The sequence below is a fragment of the Macaca mulatta genome, chromosome 5, assembly GCF_049350105.2.
Source record: "Macaca mulatta isolate MMU2019108-1 chromosome 5, T2T-MMU8v2.0, whole genome shotgun sequence".
Classification (NCBI taxonomy): Eukaryota; Metazoa; Chordata; class Mammalia; order Primates; family Cercopithecidae; genus Macaca; species Macaca mulatta.
The window spans coordinates 176621147-176644046 of NC_133410.1; the positions used below are offsets into that span (position 1 = coordinate 176621147).

General features: G+C 35.6%; 1 protein-coding gene across 2 annotated transcripts in view; it reads left to right on the forward strand.

The window, feature by feature from the left end:
• The window catches only part of ANXA10 (annexin A10), a 99684-nt gene that overhangs the window by 18824 nt on the left and 57960 nt on the right, over positions 1-22900 (forward strand). The window contains exons 1-2 of one of the 2 annotated variants that reach the window (XM_015139473.3): positions 10943-11193; positions 19127-19208. In XM_015139473.3, coding sequence (XP_014994959.1) covers positions 19169-19208 — 40 coding nt within the window. In that variant the 5' untranslated portion in view covers positions 10943-11193; positions 19127-19168. Of the gene's footprint in view, positions 1-10942; positions 11194-19126; positions 19209-22900 lie in introns of those variants that run through there. The other variant, XM_028848871.2, reaches the window with a different exon arrangement.

Sequence of the window (22900 nt, forward strand, 5' to 3'; positions counted from 1 at the left end):
TGTCTATCAAGGTTAATTTCAAAATTCTAAAACTTTTGTTTCCATTGAAATTCTTTCATATAGAAGTCTACAAGTTCTTCACTATATAGTTAAACAACTCATTTATGGATTGCCCAGCCAGGTTTTATTTAGCTGCAAACTGGCTTTACTTTAAAATCACATACTCTTGCTTAAAAAAGTATTAAGGAAAGGAAAAAAACAACAACAACATAAAACCAACCACAGCCAAGCATTATTATAAAGGTAAAAATCTGCTGCGAGTAGAATTTCATGATACTTTCGAGAATAGTCTATCAGTGTCCAAAAAGGAGGAAAGTAAAAGGTAATCTAAAGGACCATTCTTTTTCTCATTAACATCTCAAGAACATACAGTTCTCTAGATAACAATATCACTGGTCTCTGCTACTGAAAGCCAAATAACTTTTAATCTCCAGGAATCTGTTGCTGTTTGTGAAATAGATGATTGTGCTTTGTGAGTGCTGATTACTAACCTATCTAAAAACATCAAATGAGATTAAAGTTGCTGAAATTTTAGAATCACCATTCATCTAAGGTTTGTAATACCATTTTGTAGAAATTGTTCTAATACTTCAACAGAATTCAGTCCTTCACACATTAAATGTCAGCATAATCTCTGTTTTAAGTGTGAGGTTCAGGAGTGCATACGTTCCTTGAGGATGAGCAAACACTTCGAACCCATGTTAAATTTGCTTTATGTTTAACCCTTCAAAATTACTATGTTTTATCCTTTCTAGATTAATTTATGTGTACTAGGCCTTTTAACCACTTTATGCAACATTAAAAACATAAAATAAGCCTTAATTTTTCAAAATGTGAGAATAATAACCAAAAAGAGTAGAAAAGCATAAAATTAACAGGTAAGATACACTATAAAAGCGCTAGTTTAAATCCGCAACACTTTAGAGAGGACACAATGCTCAAGGCACCTATTCTAGGCTGCCAATTAGTAAGCCACTGGCTTTGTATAAATATTGTCACTTTTTCATATATAATATAGAAATAGGAACACTTACCTTGCTTAATACACTCTTGTTAACATCAAATAAGATAAAGAATATGGAGGTGCTGTTTAAACTGCACAGTAGCTATACACATAGTATAATGCCTCCTTCACTTCTAGAATGTCGTGATTTGCAAAATATACTTATCACTGTTTTATTTGGGGCACAGGTATGTTCACTGAATTTAAACATTATTTCAGTTCTTTTTAAATAATATAGTACTGATGAATAAAAAGCATGTAATGACATCTTATTATTAAACTATTTATAGGGAGAACTGAATAGTATTTTCAGATCTGCTCCATGACATTTATCTTCAAGATAAGCACAATAGACTTCAAGAAATATCCTATTAGTGGTATATTATGAAAAGAAAAGCCAGGCTGGGTGCAGTGGCTCATGCCTGTAATCCTAACACTTTGGGAGGCTGAGGCAGGTGGATCACTTGAGGCCAGCAGTTCAAGACCAGCCTGGCCAACATGGAGAAACCCCATCTCTACTAAGAAAAAACACGAAAATTAGCCAGCCACAGTGGCATGCACTTGTAGTCCCCGTTACTCAGGAGGCTGAGGCAGGAAAATTCCTTAAACCTGGGAGGCAGAGGCTGCAGTGAGCTAAGATTGTACCACTGCATTCCAGAGTCTATGCAACAGAGCAAGACTCTGTCTGGAAAAAAAAAAAAAAAAAAAGGCAACAAAAGAAAAGTCAGATTACAAAAAAAAAAATGTAAATGTGACTTCATTGTTTCATTTAGAAAAAATACCTTATCACTATATGTAAAGATGTGAAAAGCACAAGAAGAGCACTTAGTGGACTATTTTCTCTTTTGACAGCTATTAAAATATTTAACAATAATTTGTAGACAATGAGATCATAAATGACTTTTCTTAAACTTTTTATGTCAGAGGTTTTTTAATTTGCCAAATTTAATACATTAAGTATATATTAATTTTCTAATGACTAAAAAATATTCCCATCTGTATTTCTCCTTCATGTGGAAGACTAGTCTAGCGATCAAGAGCATAGCCTTTGGAATCAGACAGATTGGGGTTTCAGTGTAGGCTCCATACTTTACTAGCCATATGACCTAGCAACAGAAATGAATCTGCCTGCCGACACGGTGGCTCATGCCTGTAATCCCAGCATTTTGCGAAGCCAGGGTGGGCAGATCATTTGAGGTCAGGAGTTTGAGATCAGCCTGACCAACATGGTGAAATTCCATCTCTACTAAAAATCCAAAAAAAAAAAAAAAATAGCCAGGTGTGGTGCTACATGCCGGTAGTCCCAGCGAGTCAGGAGTCTGAAGCAAGAGAATCGCTTTAATTTGGGAGGCGAAGGTTGCAGTGAGCCAAGATCATGCCACTGTAGTCCAGCCTGGGCGACAGAGGGAGACTCCATCGAAAAAAAGAAAGAAATCAGTCTCTCTAAATCTATTTCTTCAACTTTAGTAATAGGACCAATCCCATTTGCTTGTATATTTGATGGCTTAATGCCTGAGAGTGAAATATGCTGTCTTAGTTCATTGTCTGCTGCTATAACACAATATTTAAAACTGTGTAATTTATAAAGAGTAGGAATTTATTTTCTCACAGTTCTGGAGGCTGGAAAGCTCAGGATCAACCCGCTCTCACTTGGTCTGGTGAGAGCCCAGTCTCTGCTTTCATCTCACTTGATCTGGGGAGAGCCCAGTCTCTGCTTTCATCTCCCTTGGTCTGGGGAGAGCCCAGTCTCTGCTTTCATCTCCCTTGGTCTGGGGAGAGCCCAGTCTCTGCTTTCATCTCCCTTGGTCTGGGGAGAGCCCAGTCTCTGCTTTCATCTCCCTTGGTCTGGGGAGAGCCCAGTCTCTGCTTTCATCTCCCTTGGTCTGGTGAGAGCCCAGTCTCTGCTTTCATCTCCCTTGGTCTGGTGAGAGCCCAGTCTCTGCTTTCAACTCCCTTGGTCTGGTGAGAGCCCAGTCTCTGCTTTCATCTCCCTTGGTCTGGTGAGAGCCCAGTCTCTGCTTCCACAATGGTGCCTTGAACGTGTGTCCTCTCTAAAGGAAAAATGCTGTGTTCTCAAGTAACAGAAGGTGGAGGAACTCGTTTTATCAAGCCCTTGTATGAAAGTACATAATCCCATTCATGAGGACAGAGCCGTTATGGCCTCATCACCTCCCAGAGGCTCCATCTTCTGATTCCATCAACTTGGTAATTAGGTTTTATTGTAGATATTGGAAAAGACACCACATTCAAACCATAGCGCAGGGTAATATAAATTATTTAGCACTATTCTTGATATATATTGAAAACTCAGTGTGTTGACTATGACTTTTGAACACTTACTTACTATGAATACTATTATTCGTGATATTGAACTACTTTTCTTCCCTTTACTTTTTTACATTTATTCGACTTTCATTTCAGTTTGAAACCTTTCCCTCTGGATTCTGGGAATGCTGATCAAATGCCTTCTCATATTTAATTTTGCAGAAGAGAATGCTAATGGCAGTTTGGTTATTTCTTTTGTAAATAACCTAAATAGGTCTAAATATTATGTTTCAAATGTTAATCTTGTTTTTTTTTTCATTAACATTCTCCAACATGAGGTAATCTCTTTTAATTTAAGGATGTGATTCTTTCATTACTTAAATTTATGTTTTATTTATTCTTGTTTTTTCTTTCATTGCTCTGCTATCTTCCGGGTGTGTGTGTGTGTGTGTGTGTGTGTGTGTGTGTATATATATATTTTTTTTATAGACAGTCTCACTCTGTCACCCAGGCTGGAGTGCAGTGGTGTGGTCTTGGCTCACTGCCACCTCCGCCTCCCAGGTTCAAGTGATTCTCCTGCCTCAGCCTCCCAAGTAGCTGGGATTATAGGCACCTGCCAGCACACCTGGCTAATTTTTTGTATTTTTAGTAGAGATGGGATTTCACCATGTTGGTCAGGCTGATCTTGAACTCCTGACCTCGTGATCTGCATGAGCCACTGTGCCCGGCCTAAAAATCTTTTGATGGGAATCGAGAGGGCTCGATGAGGATTGGGCAAATTTGTGGCATAAGAGTTTAGGATTGGTGGACATATAAGATACTTGGCTTTCAAAGTAAATGTATTAGTTCCCTGTTGCTACTATAACAAATCAGCACAAACTTAATGGCTTGAAATAACAGATTTATTCACTTACAGTTCTAGAGGTCATAAATTTTGAAATCAATTTCACTGAGCTAAAGTTAAGGTAGCAGCAGAGATGATTCCTTCTGGAGACTCTAGGGAAGAAACAGCGTCCTTGACTTTTCTAGCTTCTAAAGGTCACCTACATTCCTTGGGCTGTGTTTCCTTCCTTCATCTTCAAATCTGGTAACACAGCATCTTGCTTTCATTATCATGCTGCCTTCTTCTATAGTCAAATCTTCCTCTGCCTCCCTCTTATGACAAGACATTTGGAAAGGTATTTATGGCCCACCCAGATAATCCAGGATAATCTCAAGAATCTTAATTAAACACATCTGCAAATTCCCTTTTTCCATACAAGGCAACATTGATAGGGTTCAGGGATTGGAGATAGGATATCTTGAGCCTTGAATAGTAACTAGCCATATGATACTCTCTCTTTTAAGTTTAGTAGTCTTCTATTGAAGTAATTTTCAATGACATCTTCCTAGAAAATTGTTTTTTAAAATAGTAAAAGCATGTTAGTTGAAGATACTCTTAGATCTTAATTGTAAGAGGATGGGTGAGTGAAATCAGTTCCCCTCTATCTCTTTTTTAACTCCAGACATCTACCTACTTAATTGTAATGACTGTATGGCAACTGATTTATCATAAATTTGGTCATGTAGCAAATTTCTTGGCAATTGGCTGTGATAGCACACCAGGAATTATCCAAACGATTGCAGATGTCCATGACTCATAAGGCTGATTTTCATTTAGCGCACCCTCTCATATACAGGTAGAGTGAAGCAATCAATTGTCATAGAATCACAGAATTTTTAATTTTCAATTGAGTTCTGAGTTTTTCTAAAGCAGTCACCATACAATGGGACCATGTTTATGCTACGTGGTTTATAGGTACCTGGATTTAACAGCTTGCACTGAGCTTTGCAATTCAACTGTATCTGTTTCGAAAAGTTTAGAACTATATTAATATGATCTTTGGTTAATAGATTTTTGAAATATTGTTATACACTGCAAACAATTGATTAGTTATAAGCCCAGCCAAAGTGTTAGGCCTTGAACTGTGAGAAATAGAAAGTACTGCACAAAGCATAATTCCTAATTATGGGGGCATAAAATGAGCTTTGTCCCTCAAACAAATTATTTCAATGATTTGAAAGTACTGCAATAAGGTGTACACACACCAAACTAAGTGGTACAAAAATGAGGGAAAGAATTTAAGATTTTTGGCCATAATACTTTGGCATAAAATTTGAAAAAATAATATTACTAAGCCTGTTTTAATATCACTGACTGTACTAGTGCTAATGAACTATCCATCAGTTCATTAAATTTTAGATTGATTAGATAATATATTCATATTTTCTTTACAATCATAACACGGCTAGAAGCTGAAGTAAGCTTTAAGATTTAAATCAGGTTCTCCGAATTTCTATTCCAGTGACTGTCTCCCTAAAGATTTTTTCCTGAGGCTAGAAGAACACAGGAAATAAAGATTAACAATTATCTTACTCATTTGAAGCTCTATGTTTTCATGTTATTTGACTAATTAGTTTAAGGACCATCCAGCAAACACATGCATACTGCTCTTTTTTTTTTTTTTTTTTTTTTTTAGCAATGATTTAAACTTTTAATTTCATGGATCTAAGTGCAGGGTTTGTTACATTGGTAAACTTGTGTCATGAAAGTTTGTTGTACCTAATAGTTATTTTTCCTGATCATCTCCCTCCTCCCAAAATCCACCCTCTGAAAAGATCCAGTGTGTGCTGTTCCCCCTCTATGTGCCCATGTGTTCTTATCATTTAGCTTCCACTTATAAGTGAGAACATCTGATATTTGGTTTTCTGTTCCTGTGTTAATTTGCTAAGGATAATGGCCTCAGGCTCCAACCATGTGCCTGCAGAGGACATGGTCTCGTTTGTTTTTATGGCTGCATAGTATTCCATGGTATACATGTACCACATTTCCTTTTTTTTTTTTTTTTTTTTTTTTTTTTGAGACAGGGTCTTACTTTGTAGCCTAGGCTGGAGTGCAATGATACAATCTCAGCTCACCACAACCTCCACCTCCAGGGCTCAAGCAATCCTCCCATCTCAGCCTCCCAAGTAACTGGGACCACAAGCATATACTACCATGCCCAGCTAATTTTGTATAGAGATAGTGTTTTGCCATGTTGCCTGCTTAGGCTGGTCTGGAACTCCTGGGCTCAAGCAATCTACCCGCCTCAGATTCCCAAAGTGCTGGGATTTCAGACATGAGTCACCACGCCCAGCCTCTGTACCTCATTTTATTTATCCAGTCTATCACTGGTGGGCATTTAGGCTGATTTCCTCTTGATGCTGAATAACCCTATCATGGGGAAAACCCTGATAGCTTCACTCCCCCAAAATACCACCAACTAAAATGTATTCCAACTAACCTCTGTTGAAAGTTCATGACCACAGATGGGTTTACACAGTGGTTGTGCAAATAACTTAAAATCAAATATTAGACATTCTGTTCGTAAAAAATTTCAGCAAGGCAGACAGTGGGAATTTCTTTTTGAGTGTCTTACCGTCTTTCCATCCCTCCCTACAATACACACACAGACACACACACACACGCACACACACACACACACACACTCCCCTCTTTCTTCTTTCTTTTTGAACTGACATAAAAATAAGAGCTCATCCTTTTAGAATTTTGTGTTTACTTGTAGGGTCCTTTGAAAATGGAAATGTTTTTATTCACATAAGTGAAAAAAAAGTCTTAATAGCATATGTTATTTTATTTTACACAAATTACAGCTATAATGGGAAGGGCACTAACCGCGAAGTTAAATTTGGATTTGAATGTTGGCTTCATGAGTCAATACCTGTGTGGCTTTAAACAACTTACTCAGCCTCATAGTCTTCTCGTGTGTGAAATAAGATTAATATTATCAGTCTCACAAGACTGCTGAGGTGATTACCAAGGAAATGCAGGTGTAGATGCCTAGAGCATAGCCTGCTTATATGAATAATGAATTTTTAAAACCACCAGGTAAACAGAAGATGTCACTGTGGTACCTGGATTTTTTTATACTTTATGAACATTTTCTGAGCTCACATTACATGTAAGGCACTGCCCTAGATGCTTTGAAAAGCAAAAAAAGAAAGGTACCTGCCCTCCAGAAGTTTTAAATTTAGAGACAAAGACAAATGCAAAAAAAAAAAAAAAAAAAAAAGGAAGGCCATGTGTAATAGAGATGCAAAGAGAATAATAATAATACTTGGTAAAATCTGTAAAGACTTCACATGATATAGTTTGAGTGTGAGCTAGGTCTCAAATTTTGGGTGGAATATAATCCATATAGATAAAACATGTGCAGAAAAAAAATAATTTGACTTTTGAACCTAAGAAATCACTATTAAACAGTCTATTGACAAGCACGAGTAAAACCCAAAGACTGAGCCTACAGATGTGACCAGCTTGGAGATTTTAGACAAAATCACTATATTCCATTTGTCTTCTTCTGAATCTATGCATCTTTGTGTAAATTATATGTGCAGTATTCCTTTGAGCCAATTTTGTTTTGCATGAGCCAGTAATGGGCCGGTGACCATTTACTTCAAGAATAACAGAAGTATGGTGTTTATTATGGCATCCTCTATAGCCAGAATAACAAAATAAAATAAATAAATAAAAGAATGAGCATCTCCAGGTATCTCCCCACCCCCCAAAATATAACTAGAACTTTCAGTAAGCTACTGAATCAGAGAGGCAAAAAGGCACCATTTTAACTTTTCATATTTTATTTATTATTATGGAAGAAATCCAATTAATATGCAATGTGTTTTAATAACTAAGAAACACATCCAATTATGGAATAAAGGTGGTATTATAAACTGGTGTCATTTTTCATATAGGATGACTACCAACCAGAGCTCAGTAAGGCAAACTTTTTTCCAGAAGTGGGGATGTGTTTGAGCCAAATCCACTCATTTTTTAAATCCATGTTCTTTGTGACCTAACAATGAAGTTTGATTCATCAAAGTCACTAAGTGATGAAATACTATGAAATTTACTAGCAATTATTTCTCCATTTAATTTTATAAATTTCCTCCAGTTTCACTAATATCATCAGCAAATTTTACACACAGAGACACACACACACACACTGTGGTGTTATTAACAGCTTTACTACTCTGTATCTCATTAGTCTTAGCCTTGGCTAATTGTAAACATCAAATCCATCATAAAATAGTAAGTACTCAGCCAGGCACGTGTGGTCCCAGCTACTCAGGAGGCTGAGGTGGGAAGATCACTTGAGCCTGGTTGGTTGAGGATGCAGTGAGCCATGATTGCACCACTGCACTCCAGCCTGGGCAACAGAACAAAATCCTGTCTCAAAAATACTAATAAGAAGAAGTATTCAAATATCTCTGAAAGCAATTCTGAAATACTTATCCCAAAGTGATATTTGAACAATTGGAAAAAGTGTGTGTTCTCCAAAATAATTCCCTTTAAAAATACAACTAAGATTAAATACATAAATATATGCTGTAATTTGTCTAATCTTTGGCAGGAACACATCACATCACTTAATTGTTTCTTATAACACTCTTTGTATTACCAGCTGCATATACCAACTCTTTGTGAATAGGTACTGAATCTCCCATGTAGAGCTCTGCCATTGTACGGTGAGTCCTCACCTAATGTCGTGGATAGGTTCTTGGAATCTGCACCTTTAAGGAAAACAATGTATAACAAAATCAATTTTACCCACAGGCTAATTGATACACGCAACAGTTACGTTCCTACATCTCTCATCACAAAAACATCACCGAAGTTCTAAACAGACCAAAGACTTCCAATATCAAAATTGAAATAAATGTGAGCTATACATACATTGAAGAAAGATTAGTAAAAACAAGATAAGTGTTTACCAACTTATTCCAGTTCAGGATTATGGGTGGCCCCAGAGCCTATCCCAGCAGCTCAGGCACAAGGCGGCAACTGACTTGGCCGGGATGCCTGTCCACCACAGCGTGCATTCAGACAATACTCACTCATTCACTCACTCACTCACTCACTTACTGACACTGGGACCATGGGGACAAGCGGATGAACCTAATGTGCACATCAGTGGAATGTGGGAGAATACAGGGGCACTCGGAGAAAACCCACACAGACATAAAGAAAACATGCAAACTCCACACTGTCACTGCCGGGGATTCTTTTTTCCCCCTCATCAATTTATAACCAAATAATGTGGATCAAAATGACATTACTAGAGGACCTGCTGTGTGAAAGGATTGAGGACTGTTGTAAAACTCTAAAGAAACAAGGGGGGAAACAATGGGCTCTTGGCCTAATTAGCGTGGGATAGCAAAGAACTGAGCTTTCAAAAGATTAGATATACACATAAGCATTTCCTCTTTCAGCTGAAATGAGTATGGTGAATATTGTGTGATGATCAGTGTCCCAGCAGTTCCAGCCATGTCCCAGCCATGGATTTTCTATTTCAGGGAGGAAGCTATTGTCACTCTGCAGGTTCTCACTCACTTTGATTTATGCTGTGCTCTCAGCTCCTGAAAAGTTCTTCAGAACAACCTGAGAAGTGACTGTAATCTGATTGCTCTCTCAGAGCAGTAGGGATTCTACAATGGCACTAGTAGTGTTCTGTCTTCTGTAATGAGCTCTAGTAACGAATGGGGAGTTGGTACCCAAACTATAGAGAACCTGACTGGTATTTTGCTCAAAAAGGGTGTACTCTCCTTAGAAAATATAATCTGTACTCTAGAGGATTTCTCCTTCAGAGACATTTCATGATGGGGAAGCAGACTTTTAGAGATTTGCTTTTAAAAAATGTATGTGTATATATATTTTTTTAACCAAGAAGAAAACAATTCTGCAAATGTTGCTGAAATGTGTAAAAACACCTTCATGGTATATCCTATGTTTTACTTGGAGAAAGAAAGAATATCAAGAAGCAAAAATTATTAATCATGTTTTTCTGCATTTTTGTATTAATTTATAACTAATTCTAAAGTGTCTGGCTAACAGAGAACAATATTTGTGCAAATAATCAAAGATGATAAAAACTAGCTGAAAATATTTCATATCTGTGCTTGTTTTTATATTTACTCATTAACTACATGATTTTTATTTAGTGTCCCTTGATACATACTTTTCTCCCACAATGTGTAAGATTCTATCTCATAAGTCTTGTTCTCTTCTTAGTTCTAAGCATTTACTACTATTTCGATTTGTGATGAGGAAATAAGGCTGGAAATAATATGACATAGTGAAAAAGGAACTAATAGTGTCAGCCCATAAAACTATCTCAGGAAATGAGGTGGAACCTCATAGAGATAACCTCGTTAAGAGGAGTCAGAAAAATGTACATTACACATCCACATAATTGGAAATAGGCCATGATAGCAAACTAGGAATTACCAAAATGATTGCAGATGTCCTTGACTCATAAGGCTGATTTGCATTTAGCACACCTTCTCATATACAGGTGGAGCGAAGCAAGCAATTGTCATAGAATCACAGAATTGTTGATTTTCAATTGAGTTCTGAGTTCTTCCAAAGCAGCCACCATACAATGGGACCATGTTTATGCTACATGATTTATAGGTACCTGGATTTAATAGCTTAGACTGAGCTTTGCAGTTCAGCTGTGTATGTTTCAAAAAGTTTAGAACCATATTAATATGTATCTCTTTGGTTAATATATGAGATATTTTGAAATATTGTTATACACGGCAAACAATTGATTAGTTACAAGCCCAGCCAAAGTGCGAGGCCTTGAACTTTGAGAAATAGAAAGTACTGCACAAAGCATGATTTCTAATTATGGGGCGCATGAAATTTGGTTGCGTCCCCCAAACAAATTATTTCCGTGATAAGATAGCACTGGAAAATAAGTATATACACACCAGATGAACTGGTACAAGAAATTAGGAGAGGATTTTAAGTTTTTTGGCTCAGCACCAGATAAATTCGGATTCAAGCCTCTTCTTTGCCACTCGGTAGCTGTATTGCCACAGTAAGTTCCTTACCTTTGCTGTGTCTCACTTTTTTCATTTACAAAATGGGGAATAATATAGCTGTAATAGCATAGGGTAGCTTTAAGGATGAAATACAATACCGAGAAATAGAGCTTTGCAATACTTAACACTCTGTAAATGGCAGCTATTATAGCAACTCATGAGAGATTATTTATAAGTTTGGTGACCAGAAAACACTAATGGAGACGGGGTTTTACTGGAACATTGAAATATATTATGAACTTCATAAATGTGAAACTCATTGGAAAAAAGTCAAAATAGGAAGCCTCGAACCTAGAAATATTACCAGATGTGAAAACTTGTTAAATAATTTTTATTTAAAGCTGGTTTCCTAGAAATATAAAATTTCCAAGCAATGTCTTTCCACCTGTTGCAATCTAATCAAGCGTCAAATTTTCACCTCAAGTAAAACATCACTCATAAGCACATCTTGGGGGAAAAATACTTGTTGGCAAAATTCATTTAAGAAAATATTAACACTTCAGGAACAAAAAAGCCTGGGTAAATAACTGGTTATAAGACTTAACTTTATTAATATATTTCTAGAAATTTATTGGAATATTGTTGGACAATTGTGGTCATTTTGATAATGGTACAGAATGTACACGTAATAAATTTTGATGACATCATAATGTTAATAAACTACCTAAAATATTAACAAGGAGAAGAGGGAAATTAGGAAGCAATGTGAAAGTATCAATATCCTCATCTTTTACATAATGTTTGTATTTGAATCCATCTAAAATTGAAAAATTGTTTATAAAATATAATGACTTAATGTTTTTATCTCTTCTCTTAACCTGAAAGTGACACTTTAAAATGTCAGTACTAATAGTGCTTATGGTGGATTTGTTACAAATCAGTACATTTTTTCAATATCACTTCATTAGATTTTTTTTCATTTAATCTAAGTAGTATTTATCCCAAATTGCGTTTAGTAAAAGGTATTTCTTGCTTTATATCCAGATCTAGGACACAGCTACTTTGGCCCATAAGGAAAATATCATTTAGCTGTCTGCCTAAGTTTTTGGCACTTCATTCAGTGTATTTCTGTTTCTTTAATATAAAAGTTTTTAAAAAGCCATTTTATCTTTTAAAAATGTTTACTCTCCTAATCATGTTTTCATTTGATGCTTATAATTTTTAATTCTGAGTAGTAATACTGAGGGTTTTTTAAAATTGTTTTTAGTTTTCTTCATTGTTTACATTCTTTGAGTAAACACATGTCTTTTACACACACCAAAAAAAACCACACACACACACATTCTAACAAGACATTAACTGTTTTCTATTTTTCACTTGAAGATTAGTCATTTTTCTTCAAATTCCATGGAATTTTGTTAGGCTTTTGTGATACTATGTATCATCTTCCTTGAATCCATTGTGTATATGCATTTAATTTACAACAGGAAAACTATATTACACATGTTAGCCATTTAACCTTCTTCAAAAAGTAACATGACATTTAGTTATTTGAATCTAGGAAAGTTAAATTCTATAAAATTACAATAAGTGTGGGCTACAATTTTAATCAAAATGCACATAACTTTCAACGTGAATAGTTTAATTCTCTTTTAATAATATCAGTTAATCTCAAAAATTTGATTAAAAGCATTATCAAATAATTAAATGCTTAGAGTTAAAAATTGAGAGTAGTCTGTTCTTATTCAACAAAGATTCAAGTTTCATTGTTTTAGAATATTAAAAATCATGTTTTCATATGTTATAGTATACACTAAAAATATTTATTTCCCATATACCCTCAATTTTTTTTCATTGAACATGTTCTTTTCACAGGGAAACATTCCCTTTAGTATTTCAGCTTTTTTGTTTGTTTTGTTTTTGTTTTTCTGAGAAGGAGTCTTGCTCTGTCTCCCAGGCTGGAGTGCAGTGGTGCAATCTCCACTCACTGCAACCTCCACCTCCCGGGTTCAAGCAGTTCTCTGCCTCAGCCTCCCGAGTAGCTGGGACTACAGGCGCCCACCACCACGCCCTGCTACTTTTGGTATTTTTCGTAGAGATGGGGTTTCACCGTCTTGGCCGGGCATGTCTTGAGCTCCTGACCTTGGATCCACCCACCTGACCTCCCAAAGTGCTGGGATTACCGGCATGAGCCACCGTGCCAGGCCAGTTTTTCAGCGTTTTAATCCTCCATTTTGACCTTCTGTGAATGAGACTCATTCTCTCAAATCCATATCCATTGAAGTCTCTTCAGATCCGTGGTGTTTTGATATTGTTTCTAAACCTCCTAATCTCATTAGAAATATAAGGGTAATAAGAGGATGGAGAGGAAGTTTCTGACTGAGATCAGGTGATCAAAAAATAGTTACCTCTTACTGGATTGTCTAGAAAGTAATTTACCTTGAAATTTGCACATACATTTTAAGCCCAATATAATACTATGTACTATAGAACTAAATTCCACTTGTGTGAATTACAACTACTGAGGCAATCCCTAGAACTGAGGTCAATATATCATATTGTATTAGGCCATTCTTACATTGCTTTAAAGAAATACCTGAGACTGAGTAATTTATAAGGAAAAGAGGTTGTGAGGACAGCATCAAGCCATGAGGGATCTGCCTTTGTGACCCCAACGCCTCCCATTAGGCCCCACCTCCAACACTGGAGACACATTTCAACAGGAGATTTGGAGGGGACACATATTCAAATCATATCACATACTTAGCTTCATTTCAACTTAATTTTGTGAAGGAATTTGTGTAATCAAAATTCTTCCAGTCTATTGAAAACTTTGAAAAGGCGAAATCAGAAATTATTTCAAATCAAATACAGTACTATTAATAAAATTACACTGCACAAAATCTATGGTCTTGAGAGCTTACGGTCTAGAAGAAGCAGGAAACCATGTAGGTTTTTATGGGGTTCTACACATAAGATTGCTCAAATACCCTGAGTATGCAATGTGGAGTCCAAAGCCTTCCCAGATTTCTTCGGACTCCTAGCATCTTATGCTGCCTTGATTCTTTCCCTGTGTGAGCTCTATAGCTGTGCATTGTTGAAGAAACCAGAGCTGAGTAGCAGTTAAAATGGTAAAAAAAAAAAAAAAAAAAAAAAAAAAAAAAAAAGGCTTTATTTAGGAACTATTGCAATAGGGGAAAAGAGACTTCAGTAATTGAATAGAACTGAGCTCAATTCCAAATATATCATGGATAAGTGGGGATTTATATTCAAGGGAGGCAGTCTGGAATGAAAAATTACTGAGATTATGCATCAAAAGTAGAAGGTTGATTCTGGTTTAACATACCTAACAGGAATCTTGCTGAAGGCAGGCCAGAGTGACCAGCCATCACTTGGGGGATGAGGAATTTGATCAGACATTGAGGTTCATCAGATATCACAGTTGGGACATTTTCTTTAAACCGACTTAGCAAGATTCTCATTACAATTGAGTGACGCCAAGACTAACAGAGACCCCCAAGTGTAGATGTCTAGTTGGGAACAGGATTCAAAGGTGCCCAACTAAAGTTTGACTAACTAAAGTTTAAACCGAAGAGAGACTTTGTCAGCATGTTATTTTTTTTTTCACCCAGATGAACCCAAATAACTCATTCTTTTCCCCAACTTCTATTTAAAAAAATCACTTATAACAACCTTTTAACAAATGTTAATGAAAAGTTGTTACTAATAAGGGGAGGTCACAGAGAGGAATTTTGCCTCATTTTCCATTCTTGTTCCTTGTTAGGTATCTTCCCAAATTATTTCCTGAAGATCCAAATTCTTCTTCATTTACTTGCAAGAACAGTTCTATTTCCATATTTGCACAGCCACTCACATTCAGGTTTACTCTCAAGAAAACTGAGGAAGCCTTGCTAATAGGACCGTTATTCTCAGAAAGCCAGTAGAATTAGAAATGGAAAATTTCTGCTGAAGTGCAATTGACGCTCTAGTAGCGCGTGCTACAGTTCCATGCCCAGGATAAAAGAGAGGGCACCAGGATGGGAATGGACAGTTCTACTACAGGCATCATGAATGGCTCCATGTACAAGATGACTCTGGATCCAAAGCTTGAAAGATAACATCTTGTATAGATGTTCGCCATGATAATAAGGTGAAATCAAGAGATGGGAGTTGGGGAGGAAATATTCACACGGATGGAACACAATGAACAATGACACAGAAGTTCCTTTTAGCTGGAGTGTGTGACTGTGAGTCACGGTGTGGGAACAGAGGGGCTCAGGAGAGAGAAAATAAAATATGAAACTATCCAGGGAGTAAAGAATCAGGTCATGAAGAATGTTGTATACTCTGTTAAAATATTTGAAGTGAATCCCATGAGTCATCTATTCTGAGTCACAGGAATATGTTATGGCATATGCATTGAAAATGTTTAACTCTGAAGAACCAAAGTTTGACTTTTTCTATCCTATGTAATTCCTACATTATATGATACTGTCACTCAGTTGGATGGCAATATACTTTCTCGAGTGGGCAAGAATGGAATGTACTTAAAGCTATAGCATACTGGGACATGTTCATAAGCCTAGATGCTCCCAAGGATGTTTCTTTCTTCTGAAAACCATGTATCACGTGGGCCAGAGTACAAAACAAATATTGAGAAGCATTGTTTTGGGCATTAAAGATTTTAAGCATGGAAAGGCAAATAATATTTGATCCTTTTAGAAGGATCATTTTGGTAGACAAATAGAATCTACTTGGCAGCTTATCAGATATAAAAAGAAAGAAATAAAAATGAAAGAAAAATTGGCAAAGGTCTGTATTAAGTAGTAGTAACAGAAATTAAAAGAAGGCAAATTACATGAAAAGTATTGTAAGGCTAGGAATGAGGGAATGGGACTGAAGGGCTCATTAGCTGTGGAAGGGTAAGGAAGAGAAACAATGTGTTCAGTAATCCACCCTTTAGTGTTGGCTGTGTTTAAAGCCATTGAAACCACTTTGGAAGAACTCCTGGGAGACATGAGGCAGAGGGTGATAAATGGCTGAAGACCTTTAGGAGAGTTTAGAGCATTTAGTTCTGTCCAAAGTAAAATCCCAAGGAGCAATGCTCCAAAGCTAAGTCGATGCCATGTTCAGGGTAAATGCCCCATGAAAGGAAATCCTAAGATTCCTGTACAATTTCCTCTTAGGACTCTTAAAGTCTTTAATTAACTAGAGATCTAGTATCAACTGCACTAAAATTAAGCTACTTCAAACACACAGAATTATCCATTGAAACCCACACTCTAGCATGTGTCTTGTTAGTCAAACTGTCACTTTGCCTAGCTGACATTTCAAACTCAAAAAGTCTTGAGGCACTCAGATTGTCAAGGTGCATGTGACTCAAAAGCCACATGAGAAAAAGTATTCAAATGTGGAAAGCCTAGGGATGTTGGAGCTGGAGGGATGTGGTTTTATGAATCCTGGCCACCTAATTGGCTATAAGTGAAATATGATCCATATGTTGATGTACCTATTGATATGAGATAGTAAAAATATTTTTATCAACTTCATGTGCAAAACAAGTGTTTTTTTTTTTCCAGTCTGTACTGAGTCTCAGGAATTAATAAATTTGAAATTTTTCTGTCATTTAATATATTCATGGAGGTGGAAAGATAGTTTCTAGAACCAAATTTTAAACATACAAATTACTCATACTCTTCTGTATAGTAAGTTTATGTGGCTGTTTATTCTGTCTTCTAAAAGGAGCACATTCTTTATTCCTTTTTCAAAACCCAAATTCATATGTAACTAGAAGCAAATATTATATTTTGATTACCTTGTGGTAAAACTTAAATAGAGATGACAGGGATTACAATTTATTTTGCCTTAGACAAGTTATATATACTATTTCTAAATCTGGCCATTTTCAAAGAAATGAAAAAATCTTAATGCATACGGATACACATTATTTCTCACTGTCACATTGAAAAATGTACATTTTTTCAAAATTTCCAATTTACTCTAAGGCCAGAATTAAAAAAAAAAAAATCATGCATATAAAAAGGGCATTGTTTGAAAGGTATAAATTCTGGAAAACTCCTAAAACAGTCTCTGACTGTTCAAGGTAACTTTTCATAGTAAACTGCCATTATTAGGTTAAGTTAAAAATGTGTCTCAAAAAAAATTAGTAGGTTAAATTACAGTTAGTTAACCAAGAAATCTGTATTTATTGAAAACATGCTATTTGCCTCAGTTCAGGTTTACATTATAGCTCAACTGGAATTCTAAATTAGCCACTCTTGCAACTTGTATTGCTTCTTTTTGTTTCATTCTTTGCATTGTTATAAAGTGTTACCACTGGAACTCAAATCAAATTGTATCACTCTTTTACTTAGTAACCTTGTGGCTGCCACCTCCAACTATCTTTTGCAACTCATATACAATCAGCTGTGGAAAGGCTGCAGTCTGACTTCCCAGATCACTTATTCATTCATACATGTGGTTGGGGGAAATTTACACCCTCTCATCTAGGACCAGCTCTTTCCCCCACATCTTCTTCTCCAGGGTAATTCTTATGAGTCTGTCTGATATGTGTATTTCTGTTTTGTTTTCCTGATGCAAAACATTAAACACGATAAGTATAATGATTGAAAGAATCTGCATAATTCACAGAATAAGAATTCCACTAATTTGTACTTCTAAGAATGGAAATATAGACATATCACAATCATCATGTTTTTTGGTCTACTTCAAATAGACAACTTCATATTTACTAATATCAGTGAGGTAGAATCCAAACTGAATTCAATTCTTAGTTTTGAGTTCTTAGTCCTTCAAATTCCTTTTACAAATACTTTGGTATCAGTATATGTATATTCATTTAGCTCGAAATTATGGTCTAGTCCTGTTCTCCTTAGTTAATTAACTTAATTAATAGGAATGTCTGAGTTCATCTCAGGGCCTGGAAGACTCATTTGCTGTGGGAAGGCATAAATTCCCCAATGTGTCTGGGCATACTGACAATAAACAGGGAGAGCTGCCCTTCTTAATAAATTTTGATTGACAGCTGTATTGTGCTGAGTGTGATTGTATGGTGGCTAGTCCTGGCAGGTTCATTCTAAAATAATGCACCATGTGGATCACAAGCCTGCTTTAAATGTTCTACCATTTTATGATTGTCAAGAGAGAGAATTTAAATAGAATGTCTGTCAAGTTTTTATGTTTACAAGTTTTTATGTTTACCTTTGCAGTCATGAGCTTTGGCTAGATAATCTCTGCCTTATCTATATCACCTGGATTTCTATGAAGCTCATAATCCAAATTCAATTATTTTTATTTTTTTCTAATATAATTTTAAGGTCCCTTATATAGAAAAACGCTGTGGTAGCAAGTACCATTTCTAATTCATATGAATGAAATTAATCCCACCAATACAGTACTCTTTTTCAGTTTCTATAAAATAAGCTCCATTCCTTAAAAAAAACTTACTATTAGTCAAGAAGATATATATTATTAATTTGATTCTTATATTTTTTTACAATTGGTTTTGGTATCATGGTCTCTTATTTGAATGATAGATGCCAACGGATAGTAGTAGAGACCAACGGATAAAATGAACTCAACCAAATTTTCTCTCTGCAGTTAACACACAAGTAAGGCATTTGTTTAACAGGCCTTGTGTGTATGTCTTGTAGTAATGTAAACATACAGAATATACTTTCATTTTCGTTTGTCTGGAAAACAATGTTGAATTTTTTTTTTTTTTTTTTTTTGCCTCCTGAGTAGCTGGGATTACAGGCGCCACCACTCCCAGTTAATTTGTTGTATTTTTAGTAGAGACTGGGTTTCATCATGTTGGCCAGGTTGGTCTTGAACTCCTGACCTCAGGTGATCGCCTGCCTCTGCCTCCCAAAGTGCAGGGATTACAGGTGTGAGTCATCGCGCCCAGCCACAATGTTGAAACATTAATGTGAATCATTACAATCACTTTCTCATTGATTTTCCCACCAGGTGCAAGGAACCATCTTCCCAGCTCCCAATTTCAATCCCATAATGGATGCCCAAATGCTAGGAGGAGCACTCCAAGGATTTTGTAAGTCTGATTATTTCTACCATCTTTTATTGTAATTATTTTTTGCTTCACCTTGTTTTAAAACTCTACTGTGGGTATAAAATAGCTAATGTCTTGCAAAATACAGATACAGATTAGACAAAAACTGAGCAAAGAAGTAGAATGAGAAGAAAAATAATATATAAAAGACAATAATGATGAACAAATTTGCGTTTAGAAATTGCTACTCTAATCTTAAAATGTTTGCCTTAAATCCCTAAGTGCCTCATCACTAACTACTAAATGAAATCTCAACTGAAACACCTTAATCTAGGATAGAGCATTCTTTTTAACCTTTGCTTTAGTTTTCTAGCTTGCTTCATTTGCTATTTGCTATTTCCACTTCCAGTCAGATCAGACTTTTTGCTATTCCCCCAAATGACTCTGCTTTTCACATCTCTGTAAATTGGCCCAATCACTTCACCTGGAACGCCATTTTCTTCTCTTGCCTACTTTTCATCTAAATTCTCTTTCTTCAAGAATCTGTTCAGCTAAGCCTTCCTCTTTGAATCCTTCTCTGGGCACTGCAAGCTCAACCAGCTATGCCAGCCCCCAGGCGCCTTGCTTCCTACCTCTCACTCCCCTAATCTCATTTGCACTGTGCTTGTGTTTGTCTCACCTGCTGACTGGACTGTGAACTCCCAGAGCTTGGAGTTTGACATAGAGGTGATTAGTAACGAATGAGACTAGAGTTTAGAAAAAAGAATACAGAGAGAGAAGAAGGGAGGAAAATTTTGGGATTCTCTTACATATATATAAAATATATATATATATAAATAAATATAAAATATTTAAGATATCATATGGAGGTATTAAACTTTCATATAGTTTCCTAGAATAAAACCTGTTTTAAGAAGACTCCTGATGAGCACAAAGATAAACATAGACAACATAAAAGAAATCTTTGCATAAGCATGCAAAACCTTTCCTAAGAAAGCAAGCTCTTAACTTTAAAGACAAGGTCGCCTTTACAGGAGCTTGACTGTGTGTGTGTGTGTGTATGCATGAATGTACATCTGTGTGTTTTATTCACTAGCAGCATCCCACAGGAAAACAATAGAGGACTTAAAATATGCTTGCTAAAGCTGACTTTAGGAGTTTGCAATGCTTTCATGCCTTTTAAAATATCAATCATCACTAGAAAAATAAAAAGACAAGTTAACACAAAGTTATGAATTACCTTTTTATTGAGGAGTGCAATTTTTGCTTTAAAACTATGGATCACACAATCTGTTCACCAAAAAGTTGGTTTGTGTGTTCTGTTTTGTTTGTTTTTTTTTTGCTCCAGTTTCAATGTTCCTGTCATTGCAATTTTAGGGTCAGAATAACAATTCCTTTTGACCATCATAATTTGCTGCTTGTCAGTGTGTTAGTCTGAAGTACATTAAGAGGTTTTGGCTTTTATTGCACGGTGTCCACTGTAGCATGCCAGAGCATGAACACAGCTCAGATTGCTTTAAAGGTCTATCCATCCCCATGACTCTGGCGAAGTGTTATTGAAAAAGACAATTACTAATGTTTTTCTAAGTTACTGTGTTTTATTTAGAAAAATCTGAAAGCAAAAATGTATTCTGAAACAAATGAAAATGAGTAGCTTTGATATAAATTGCTTTAAGTTGTATAAAAATTTACTCGTCATCTACAAAAAGAAACACTTCTTAGTTAACATTCCCTAATAGTGCAGTCTACTTTCCAATTTCTTACCATTTGAAGATACTTTCCAGCTCATGAATTCTTACAACTTTTATTATTTTGTATCTATTAACATGTGTAATTGCTAGGTCAGCCCTGTGAGATCCTGGACAACCGAAATCATTTTTAACCTACATTCCTAAATCTTGACGAAGGAGAACACAAGTCAAAATTAATCTTTTTTGAAACTCTCAGTGCTATTCAGAGTGGACATTCTCAGCTTGTTCCTGATCTTTCTGATCATTAAGTACAATGCTAGCTATAGGAGTTTTGAAAATATTCATTATGAAGTTAAGGAAGTTCCCCTCTATTCTTAGTTTGCTAACACTTCTTATCTTGAATAGGTATTGGATTTTGTCAAGTGAGTTTTCTTCATCCGTTGATATAATCACATGATTTTTCTCCTTTTTCCTGTTGATGCAATGGATGACATTAACTGATTTTTAAACGGTGAACCTGCCTTGCATATCTGGAATAAATCCACTTAATCATGAATTATAATGCTTTGTATGCATTCTTATATTTGATTTTCAAACTTTTTGAGGATTTTTGCATCTATCTATGCTCATGAGAAATGTTGGTCAGTAATTTTCTTTTCTTGTTGTGCCTTTCTCTGATTTTGGTATTAAGATAATGCTGACCTAGTAGAATGAGTTATGAAACATTCTCTATGCATCTAATTTCTGAAAGAGATTGTAGAAAATTGATATTTCTTTCTTAAAAGTTTGGTAGAATTCATAAGTGAAGCCATATGGACCTCGTGCTTTCTATTTTGTGGGTTATAAATTACTGACTTAAGTTTTTGATAGATATGGGCCCATTCAGATTGTCTATGAGTTTGGATAGCTTGTGTCTTTGAAGAAATTGATCCATTTCATCTAGACTATCAAATTTGTGGCCTTAGAGTTGTTAATAATATTTTATTATGATTTTAATGTCCATTGAGATTGGTAGTAACGCTTCCTGTTTCACTTCTGATATTAGTAAGGTTTTTTTTTTCTCTCTGTCTCTCTCTCTCTCTCCTCTCTTGCGTTCTCTCTCTTTCCTTATCCTAGCTAAAGGCCTATAAATTTTATTGATGTTTTCCCCCAAAAAACCAGCTTTTGGTGCCATTGATGTTTTCTCTCAATTTTCCAATTTCAAATTCATTGATTATTTCTGTAATCTTTCTTTTCTTCTGTTTACATTAGGTTTAATTTGCTCCTCTTTTCCCAGTTTCCTAAGATGCAAGCTTAGATTCCTGATTTCAGATTTCTTTTTGTTTCTCTAAATGCAATGTTATACATTTTTCTCTAAGCATTGCTTTTGCTGTATCTCATAAATTTTGAGTCATATTTTTACTTTCAATTTGTTTGAAATTTTTAAAAATTCTCTTGTTACTTCTTCTTTGTCCCACGTGTATTCAGAAGTGTGCTGTTTCATCTATGTGTATTTGGGGATTTTTCCAGCCGTCTTTCTGTTACTGATTTCTAGTTTAATTTTATTGTGGCCTCAGAGCATATTTTGTATGTTTTTTATTATTTTAAATTGTTAAGATGTATTTTGTGGTCCAGAATGTGGTCTATTTTGGTTAATACTCCATGTAACTAGAGAAGAATGTGTATTCTGCTTTTGTGGTAATAAGCGTTCTATAGATGTTAATTAGTAATTGACAAATTACTCTAGAAGTGTTAAATTGCTCAGGTATAACAGTGGATTCTTCTATTTCTCTTTGCAATTCTATTATTTTTTTTCCTCATCTCTTTTGGCATTCTGTTGTTTGACACATACATATTAAAGTTTGTTATATCTTCTTAGAAAACTGACCCTTTTATCATTTTGTAATAACCCTTTTATTCCTGATAATTTTCTTTGCTTTGAAGTATTCTTTGTCTAAAATTAATATAGCTACTCCAACTTTCTTTTGATTGCATTAGCATGTTATATAATTCTTCATTCTTTATTCTTAATCTCTCTGTGTCTTTAGTGTTGATTTCTTGTAG